The following is an 11,185-nucleotide window of genomic DNA, read 5'->3' on the forward strand; positions in this document are numbered from 1 at the left end:
TGAAATATAGTTATCCTATTACTTATAATAAGAGAGAATTCAACATTACAAAAAATTTGAACTTTTTTTTCAAGTGGTCACTGAACCATGAAAATGAGGTCAAGGACATTGGACATGTGACTGACAGAAACTTCGTAACATGAGGCATCTATATACAAAGTATGAAGCATCCAGGTCTTCCACCTTCTAAAACATATAGCTTTTAAGAAGTTAGCTAACACCGCCGCCGCCGCCGCAGCCGCTGCAGCCGGATCACTATCCCTATGTCGAGCTTTCTGCAACAAAAGTTGCAGGCTCGACAAAAACTAGTATTTCACCCCTATGTTCTATATTTAGCCATGTCAGAATTATGGATTTGCAGATAGGGTCATAAGACACTTTTTTAAAACTAATTAGATACTGCAGAAACAATAATTTTCGTGGGGTTAAAATTTCATGGTTTTGTCTCTATATAAGATTTCATGGGGATTTAGTTTCATAGTTTCCTAAAATGTAAGTGGTAGTAATATTATATGGAGCCTAAATTTTCTTGGGTTTTTTAATTTAATGGATATACAATGTATATTCTTTCCACGAAATAAACAAATGTTAAATCCTCCACGAAAATTTCTGCTTTTACAGTATTTAATGATGATTGTGGCCAAGTTTGGCTAAATTTAGCTCAATAGTTTTAACCATATCCGAGGAAAACATTTTTGTAACAGATTATGGTAATTGTATGTGTCGTTTTAATATCTGTAACATCTAGTGAAAATTAAGTCCCCCTCTCACCATAAGCAGATAGTTTTATAGACTATTACATCTAGACAAAGTGATGGATTCATTAAAAATCATCAACAATCATTTCAAATATCCTAATTTTATTTTTCACAATCAAATTGTGAATCAAGCCACTGAGGACACTCAGTATTGTATTTTTTCGTCTTGTATATAACTGCATGTAACATTCAAGGTAAAACATTAATTACAATATCATGAAAATGAAAATATCATTGGTCACTGTTCACCACAAATTCATTTAACTTAAACAAAGAGAAAGCTATTCTGTAACTAATTCATGTCCGTCATCAGCTAACTTTCTTTTCTTCTATCACAGCCTCATCCCATGGTCCATGTATGTTACTGAAAAATAAAATAAAAGCGTTTCAAAGTTTCTCATACATGGAATTTTATTATTTACTTGTCCTAAGTCTTTTTATCCATATATAGTTGTGAGTGTTCTTGTAATGTATAATATTAGACCTAGTCCAGTCAAACTAAGTTTGAACCCTCAAACTAATTGCAACAGAAAATTTTTATTGATATTTCTGATTTTTTTTGCATAGTTATCTCCCTTATCAATGCAATTCTTCATAGGAATTTTAAATAAGGATTTTTTAGTTTTTCTCAAGTTAGATTTTATGGGACTTTTAAGATTAACTTTAAAATCTTCTGTTGCAATTTTCTCAAGGTTAGGGTCAAATCTATGCTAGATTGACTGGACTAACTTATGATAATTCATATTTCTTATTTATCTACACAAATTTTATTCAATTATCATTTAAATCAATCAACAATGTCTTCAAATTATTTTTTTTTAAAACAAGTAACTTTTTTAAACCATAATACACACCAAAATGTAACTGTCAATCACTTGCTAATTGACCTCGTGCTACTGCATATGGTACTTGCAAAACTTATTGAAAAATGTACAAATTAAACTGTTTATGGAATGACTGTAATATTTTTTCTAGATATGAAGAAATAAAATAAAAAATGTGGTGCACACTGAATAATGTGTTGTGGCTTAATTAAAGTGTGCACCACATTTTTGAGGTTACATGTATATTCAGATGGACAGAAAAAATATTACAGTCATTCCTTAAACAGTTGTAATTTAATTCAAAATTCTTTTTTTTTAGGAGTTAATCTTGAAAGAAAATTAATGACATCACAGTAACATGACAAAATTATGTCTATGAGCTGATAAACAAAATAATTTCAGCCAATCAGAAAACATGTTGCATCTAAAATCAAAATATTGTAATTCAAACATTGATATATTGTAAAAATAGCTTGATCTGCCAAAATTGTCTGTAATCTGCAATATATATATACTTACTTTTTCAATGGCTGAAGACTGACTAACCATGCAGGACAAATAAATGTGATGAAAAGAAATAAAGTTATATAAAATATGGCTGCCACTGTTGAAAATGTCCATAGTAACATGCTGGTGATGATCATGAGCAGGAATGTTAACCATCTTTGTGTCTGTGGAATATGTTTCTGTAAAAAAATAAGAAAATAACAATGGGAAATTAAAACACAAGGTAATGAAAGACAGACAAATATAGATTGAGATTAAGAACTTCGCCAAAATCGAGGGATGACTTATGTGCTCTGGAAATCCTGTTCCACTTTTAATAGTTAAATAAAAATACATATATATTAACAAAGGCCATAGCCACCGTCCAATGAATCAATTCTAGTATACATTTGTTTTTACTGAGAAAAAACTTGAATTTTGTCTGCAGCTAAAGTTTAGATGTAGCCTAGGTTTAAAGTTTTTAAGACATTACTAACTTTGTATTTAACCTTCCTGAGATACTTTGAAATTTGAAAGGAAGCTTTTTGTAATAAGTTTCAAAAATATTTTTTGCATTTTTCCCATTTTCATTCTGCATATAAAGAAAGAAGTTTTTGATTGATCATTTTAGCATAATTTCAAAATCATTTGATTTTTTTGTGAATAGTCAATGTCTCATTGGCAATCATACATCATCTTTTATTTTATTGCCACTGTAAGTATTGCAAATAAAAATCAATCTTATTTTGATATACTGTAATTCCACTTACTTCGGTGAGAAATTCATTTTTGTAAATTTTGTGAGTAGAAAAATAACATCAAAATAAATTGTCACAAATATGTAATTTTTCATGAGAAATAAAGGGTGAGGTTTTTGAAAGATTATAAATGATCTTAAATGGGTAAAGTCCTCTCTGAAGTTGTATATACATTGTGTATAGTGCATATTGCGGTTGCTAATTTTCAATGTATTCACTAGATTATATGCCCACATCCATATTTTCAAACATACAATACATTAGGATCTGTCCATGTCTTGAAGTGGATATCTGTAGTTATATTTCATTGCACATTTAAATTTCATGGATAAAGCCCTTGATGTAAACCATAAAAATTGGTACCCCACAATTATAAGAGTGCATAAAAATTGGTACCCCACAATTATAAGAGTGCATAAGATAATTTAATATTATCAGTCCTGACCAATTGTTGATATGCTGTTCATCAAGGATGTTCATTCAATAACATTGTGCTAACTTATGAAAAATAAGGATATGTGGTATGATCATAGGTTATCCATTTAAGGTCTTATATATGGATAATTATACCAAAGATTAAATATACCAACCCTGAGATTTCTTCTCAACATTGGCCACAAGCCAAAAATTTCTATTGAGAATGTAACAGTAGAAAATGAGTGCCATGTTGTATGTAATCTTGAGGCTAGACAAACTGACGCAAACAATCCTGCATTTAATGATAATGCTTCTGATACTCTGAAAGTAAAAGTATCTTCATTAAATCAAACTGAACAATTTTAAAGCCTAAAGATAGTTTTAATTCTATAAAAAAAAGTATCTACATGTAAATTCTTTTATTATAATCTAAACTTCCTTCCCTTAGTGGGGATGTTTGGTTGGTAAGGAGTATTATACTATGATTTATGTGAGAGTGTTTGCATAACAATCACAGACTCAAATGGACTTTAATTTTTTCATAGCTAAAAAACTTAACAGACAGGATATTATGTATATTCATGAAAATAAACCTGTCATAAACTTTTACTCAATATTATTACAAATAAAAAGATTGATGATTATTTAACCTGGAAAACTTTTATAGAGAATATCATACAGTTTTGGCATAACTATATCAGTATCAAGCTGAGACACCCATACAGTCCCATAAGCTGTGCTTGAGGGACCGTAATGGTTTAGGGTTCATACAGTTGGTTGACTTTTATAGGATATCTGTGTCCCATAGGACCACATACTTGATCAAATTGAAGTTAGAACACACCCATCAACTTTTGTCCTAAATTGTGAAATTAATGAATGAAACTGATCACTTAAACTTGTACTTACCAAGTGCGTTTAGAGGAGCAGGACTTGAAAACCATTGTTGCTTAATTTTACATGTAGTGTTTTATGGACTTGTTTGGGTTGTTTTTTTGTCATCTTTTGTTTCTTGTCATGGTTTGTTATTAAATCTCGACTTGTGAATTTTGAATATCCCTTTTTTCTCATATTAGTGAAACCAAGTTTAATCCACCATTTTATACATGAGGAAATGTCTGTACCAAATCAGGAATATGACATTCATTCATTTGATGTGTTTCATCGATTGATTTTGTCATTTGATAGGGACTTTCCCTTTTGAATTTTTCTTGGAATTCAGTACTTTTGTTATTTTATTTTTTTAATCTTCAACCTTTTTTTCAACTTGAATGTTTTCAATTCCTCTCAAGACCTCATGTTTTGGAATATATGTTTTTTTTAGGTTGATGCTCTTTCATGTTTAGCACTACTTTAATTGCTTACAATGCTGCATTGGCACCATAATGATGAAATACAAGGTTGCCAAGCAACATCATGGCTGTCATGGCATAAATTGTATCTGTTGATATTGTCTCTGTCAAGGAAACTAGAACAGGTGACAATCCATAACTAAAACCAGCAAAAACCAGAGCAGTCTTGATATCATCTAACACTAAAATAAATAATAAATGTTAAAAATCAGATACATCAACATTACACTTATAAATAAATCAAAGTGCTTGAAAGCACTGAACAGTAAAGATTGCTTCCTTTTATAAGTGGGAAATAAAATTAATTATTTCATTGGTTGTAGTTGATTTAACAGCAATTCAAGACAAAGGAAGATAACTCCAAATTGTTTTAGATGATGTTAACAATGACATCATTCTAATTTTAGAACAGATATTAGATTCCTTCACCTTGAAAAAGTTAGATCATTTTCCTGACAAGTGTATCAATATTTTGTGCCTTGAATATCTGAGCATATATTATATCCATAAGTTTCTTGACATGTTCATGGATAGGATGTACAGAATGTTATATCAATGCACTACATGTATATTTTGTGTATCAAAAAGGGTAGTGATAACGCTGGGAACATTTAGATATCAAGTCATTCCCATAAGGTTTAGGTCTTTACCTAAAAACTGAAATAGCATATACAATGTATCTGTTAAAGACAGGAAACATCAATATTATTCAAAGATTATCAAATTGACATTACCTTTGACATTTGTACCTATTCTATGTCCAACTCTGTCAGATTATATCCCTTTCTTTAGGTTTTAGTTGCTGTTGCAGCTGCTTGTTTTCTTTCTACATGTTATATAAGATATGATTTTTTTATATTAGTTTTCCTTTTTGTAAGTTTAATTGATTCTTTTTACCAATTGTGTCTTCATTACTAATGTCTTGTGTCTTCATATTGAGTTGTATAATGACTATACATACATGTTCTGTTAGAGGTTTTGTCTTGGCAATGCTTGGTAGTAATGATCTATGTACACTTTTAATAAGTTACGACTATACATACATGTTCTGTTAGAGGTTTTGTCTTGGCAATGCTTGGTAGTAATGATCTATGTACACTTTTAATAAGTTACGACTATACATACATGTTCTGTTAGAGGTTTTGTCTTGGCAATGCTTGGTAGTACACATGTAATGATCTATGTACACTTTTAATAAGTTACGACTATACATACATGTTCTGTTAGAGGTTTTGTCTTGGCAATGCTTGGTAGTACACATGTAATGATCTATGTACACTTTTAATAAGTTACGACTATACATACATGTTCTGTTAGAGGTTTTGTCTTGGCAATGCTTGGTAGTACACATGTAATGATCTATGTACACTTTTAATAAGTTACGACTATACATACATGTTCTGTTAGAGGTTTTGTCTTGGCAATGCTTGGTAGTACACATGTAATGATCTATGTACACTTTTAATAAGTTACGACTATACATACATGTTCTGTTAGAGGTTTTGTCTTGGCAATGCTTGGTAGTAATGATCTATGTACACTTTTAATAAGTTACGACTATACATACATGTTCTGTTAGAGGTTGTGTCTTGGTAGTAATGATCTATGTACACTTTTAATAGGTATCCTATACAGGTCAAGGTCGTTGTTATGGTAAACAAAGTGTGTGGTGATAACCAGCCATTCTCCATGTATACATATGCCACAACAAACAGTCCTAGACTTCCAAAAATAAAAAGCAAGAAAAATATCTTTTAAATAATAAATGGTTATACATAGGGATTTTTTCAAGAAGCCAATAGATATAGAAAGATGTGGTGTGAGTGCCAATGAGACAACTCTCCTTCCAAATAACAATTGAAACCAGGTGCTCCGCAGGGCGCAGCTTTATACGACCGCAGAGGTCGAACCCTGAACAGTTGGGGCAAGTATGGACAAAACATTCAAGCGTGATACAGCTCTGAATTTGGATTGTGATCAAATTTTTGACATTACATGGTTTTTTTTTACACAAAACAAATGTCAAGATTTTACAAATCAATTAAAGATTTCTTCTTCAAACTTTTTAAATCTAAAATTAAATAGTTGATCATGACACAGCATAGGTTTCTGACACAGAACGAATGTGGTCTAATGAACTTAAAAGTTTTTTTTTGCCTTTGAGCAATTCACTATGCTGTTGAATATTAATCCTCTCAAAAAAATGTTTGAAGAAATTTTCTTTTTATTTATGAAATCTGAAATGAGAAAAATTTAACCCCCCCCCCTTTTTTTTCACATCCCCGTTTCCCTTTTTCCAAAACTGATATCAATTCAAATTTCTAATGGAGTTTGCAACAATAACTACTCTTTTAAATACATCATAAAATATTAAAATGTAAAATAAAGTGCTTGTTATCACTGAATGGTAAAGATTGGTTGGTAGTAAAAGTGAATATACATTGTTTATTGTATAAAACAATAAAAAAAACTTCATCAGCAACATTTTATATTGGCAAATTTCCAATGAAGTTATTTACATAAAGTTATTGGCAAATAAAAATAGAAAATGACATCATAGTCATGTCTGGCAAATGTCCAACATACATTATCTAAAAACATTTTAGATAAGATAAGGAAAAAAAGCTTCATCAGCAACATTTTATATTGGCAAATTTCCAATGAAGTCATTTACATAAAGTTATTGGCAAATAAAAATAGAAAATGACATCATAGTCATGTCTGGCAAATTTCCAACATATATTATCAACTACTATTCTATACAAAGAAAGATAACTCCAATTGAAAATTAATTGCTATTGCACAATATTGTGCAATTAGATATTTCTTGCTATTGTGCAATACTGTGCAATTGAAAATTTCTTGCTATTGCACAATATTTCATATGGAATCCTGATTTGGACCAACTTGAAAACTGGGCCCATAATCAAAAATCAAAGTACATATTTAGATAAAGCATATCAAATAAGCCCAAGAATTTAATTTTTGTTAAAATCAAACTTAGTTTAATTTTGGACCCTTTGGACCTTAATGTAGACCAATTTGAAAACTGGACCAAAAATTAAGAATCTACATACACAGTTAGATTTTGCATATCAAAGAACCCATTTATTCAATTTTTGATGAAATCAAACAAAGTTTAATTTTAGACCCCCATTTGGACCAACTTGAAAACTAGGCCAATAATTAAAAGTCTAAGTACATTTTTAAATTCAGCATATCAAAGAACCCCAAGGATTCAATTTTTGTTAAAATCAAACTAAGTTTAATTTTGGACCCTTTGGACCTTAATGTAGACCAATTTGAAAACGGGACCAAAAGTTAAGAATCTACATACATAGTTAGATTCGGCATATCAAAGAACCCCAATTATTCAATTTTTGATGAAATCACACAAAGTTCAATTTTGGACCCTTTGGGCCACTTATTCCTAAACTGTTAGGACCAAAACTCCCAAAATCAATACCAACCTTCCTTTTGTGGTCATAAACATTGTGTTTAAATTTCATTGATTTCTATTTACTTAAACTAAAGTTATTGTGCGAAAACCTAGAATAATGCTTATTTGGGCCCTTTTTTGGCCCCTAATTCCTAAACTGTTGGAACCAAAACTCCCAAAATCAATCCCAACCTTTCTTTTGTGGTCATAAACCTTGTGTCAAAATTTCATAGATTTCTATTAACTTAAACTAAAGTTATAGTGCGAAAACCAAGAAAATGCTTATTTGGGCCCTTTTTGGCCCCTAATTCCTAAAATGTTGGGACCAAAACTCCCAAAATCAATACCAACCTTCCTTTTGTGGTCATAAACCTTGTGTTAAAATTTCATAGATTTCCATTCACTTTTACTAAAGTTAGAGTGCGAAAACTAAAAGTATTCGGACGCCGGACGACGACGACGCCGACGACGCCGACGCCAACGTGATAGCAATATAGGACGAAAAATTTTTCAAATTTTGCGGTCGTATAAAAAGTAAACCATTATAGGTCAATGTACGGCTTTCAACACGGAGCCTTGGCTCACACCGAACAACAAGATATAAAGGGCCCCAAAATTACTAGTGTAAAACCATTCAAACGGGAAAAACCAATGGTCTAATCTATATTAAAAAAAACGAGAAACGAGAAACACGTATAAATTACATAAACAAACAACAACTACTGTACATCAGATTCCTGACTTAGGACAGGTGCAAACATTTGCAATACATGAACGGAGGGTGTTTTCAAAAACCACAGCCTGATGCCTGTATCCAAATGTGTTGTCTGTACCCAAATTTGTTAGAATCTTTTTTATGTATAAATTCTGTTGTGTGGAGTTGCAATAAAAAAATCTACTGCAGTATGTTAAAAAACTATGTTAATATTCTAAGTTCAAAAGGACATCAATCATATATAAATTATGGAATCATAATTTCCTGTCGATATACACATCTACATATCTTCAAAGTTTCAATATTTCAATGATAAATTTCATCAATAGTGAGCAAAGCTGACTTTCATTTACCCAGTTAACATTTAATACCTGCTTATCTGTTGAGTTACTTCTCCTGATTGTTCACAAACTGTCCAATAATCATACTTCCTTGTATGTACTGAAAAAGAAGTAACAAAAATTATGTTTTCCTGTAATACATTGTTTGAATATCAGGTCTTAAAATACACATTGCTCCTGTTGAGATATACATGATAAAGTCTAAACTATTGAATTTATAATGCAGACCCTGAAAATCAATTCTCAACAACCTAATGACTCAATAATCTATAAGAAGTCAGCCTAGTCTAGTGGTCAAATACTGTGATCAAGCTGATTTCTTATACAATTTGTCAATCTATAAATGCAGACGCGTAGCTCCCTTTAAGCTAACAGGCAGTTGCAAAAAATGGCAAAAATTGAATGTTAAAGGAAACATAATCATGATAATGTTGTCACTTTTTTAATTGATGAAATATTATTAATTTACGGCATTCGGTTTCAAAATAAAAGTTTAATCATGGTTATTGGAGATTATGACAAAATCAGACAGTAACTTGTATCTTTTACAAGATTTTAATTCGTAATACTCAGTCTAAGACATGTAGTTTAGGAGCACATTTTACAGTGTACATTTTCATCAGTTTGGAATGAGATGACGTACCAATCGCATTAGAATTATCAGAACCATTCAATATCGTTGAAAATATGCTGAGGCGATGTGGTCGACAGACTTCCGGAGCCAATCACCCTGCAAACACGCCAAAACAGTATTTGAAAGTGCTCATTATTTTTTGCGTTCATAGACCATATGATAAGGGAACTGGAGAGTGAAGTTGTGTCTAGTATTATCAGAAGATCACTTCTTTGCGCTGTATCTGCTTCATTGTGTTGAAGGAAATATAACAAACAAATGAATCTCAACATTGTCTGAGACATACGAAACTGACCTAGCATGTATTTCGACTAATTCAATTCTATCAGTGTACAATGTATGTTGAAAACAAATGTATGATCAACAATGAACAACGACAGTTACTAGCATTACTGCATATTCATCAGAATTTCAGTGTGAATATTGACAAAGTAATAGAGAAGTTTGTTTCTGCCTAGACCTGAAGAGCAGATTTTGGATGATTTTAAGTAAATTCTGTATCACAAATATGTGATAATGTGTTGTTTATGTATTACTCTATTCAGAAGATTTATTAATAATTTTGCATTTCATAATTTTTTTATAAGTCCTATCTACATTGCTCCCCTTTTAACAGTCCTATGAGCGAAAACCGAAAAAAAACATTTTGTAGCCGATTTAACTAGGTGCCGATTTGACTAGAAGGGCGAACGGACCCGATACCGTTATAAATGGTAAACGGACAGAAAGTCACAGGACAAAAAGTCACAGGACATAAAGTCACAAATTTGGTAGGACTAAAAGTCACAGGACAAAAAGTCACAAATAATTTATTGACAATTGTTTTAATATATAAGAATATATCTTGAAATATTTACTTTTTAATACATATATTCATATTTAAGTTTAGGAAATGTGTCATTATACTTGAAAAATGAAGATTTATTTAATTTTAATCCTGCAGAAGATGTTTTTCTTGGCACCATGAAGCCATTTAAGTGCCAAGTCACTTTGACATTTTGTTTTTTCAACAATTATTTGATAATCTTTGATATTTTTTTGATATATTTTGTTTAAAAAGTTGGTTTATATACAATAGTTTAAGAAAAGTACAAAAATATTTTTGTAGAAATAAGCGTTATTTATTCAAAGAAAATAATCAGTAAAAATGAATTGTGACTTTTTGTCCTGTGACTTTTTGTCCGTGACTTTTTGTCTGTGACTTTTTGTCCTGTGACTTTCTGTCCTACATTCGTTTTAAATACGTTGTGAAATTCATCATACGGTTCTTTTGGAGTTCATCTAAAAACGACGAATCTACATAATTGTCTGGAACGCTTTGGTCTTCGTACAAAATTTTCCTCCATCGTTTTTGTTGCTTGTCTACCATTTTTGTGGTCATGTGATATAAATACTTAAGGTGCGCTCTAAAATAAATCCCGAGAGATATTTTTTGGGGGTCTGTCTGAAAACCGCAAACAA

At 31.0% G+C, this 11,185-nt stretch overlaps 1 protein-coding gene across 1 annotated transcript; it reads right to left on the reverse strand.

The window, feature by feature from the left end:
• Nucleotides 1–843: 843 nt before the first annotated feature.
• Nucleotides 844–11,122, reverse strand: LOC139511166 (phosphatidylinositol N-acetylglucosaminyltransferase subunit C-like). The gene is made up of 7 exons (XM_071297741.1): nucleotides 10,988–11,122; nucleotides 9,121–9,190; nucleotides 6,163–6,317; nucleotides 4,609–4,777; nucleotides 3,417–3,564; nucleotides 2,102–2,268; nucleotides 844–1,122 (listed from the first exon to the last, which is right to left on the reverse strand). The coding sequence occupies exons 1-7, from the start codon at nucleotides 11,103–11,105 to the stop codon at nucleotides 1,068–1,070; spliced, it is 882 nt and encodes a 293-aa protein (XP_071153842.1). The 5' UTR covers nucleotides 11,106–11,122; the 3' UTR covers nucleotides 844–1,067.
• Nucleotides 11,123–11,185: the final 63 nt, after the last annotated feature.

The sequence above is a fragment of the Mytilus edulis genome, chromosome 2 (genome assembly GCF_963676685.1).
Source record: "Mytilus edulis chromosome 2, xbMytEdul2.2, whole genome shotgun sequence".
In the NCBI taxonomy this organism is placed as follows: Eukaryota; Metazoa; Mollusca; class Bivalvia; order Mytilida; family Mytilidae; genus Mytilus; species Mytilus edulis.

Bases quoted from the DNA above. Each gene is read 5' to 3' on its own strand.
- LOC139511166 (XM_071297741.1), bottom strand. From the start codon at position 11,105: ATGACCACAAAAATGGTAGACAAGCAACAAAAACGATGGAGGAAAATT. The intron at 3,565-4,608 runs GTAAGCAATTAA...TTTTACTTTCAG, and splicing joins TATGGTGCCAATGCAGCATT to AGTATCAGAAGCATTATCAT. The intron at 2,269-3,416 runs GTTGGTATATTT...ATTTTTTTACAG, and splicing joins TGTTGAGAAGAAATCTCAGG to AAACATATTCCACAGACACA.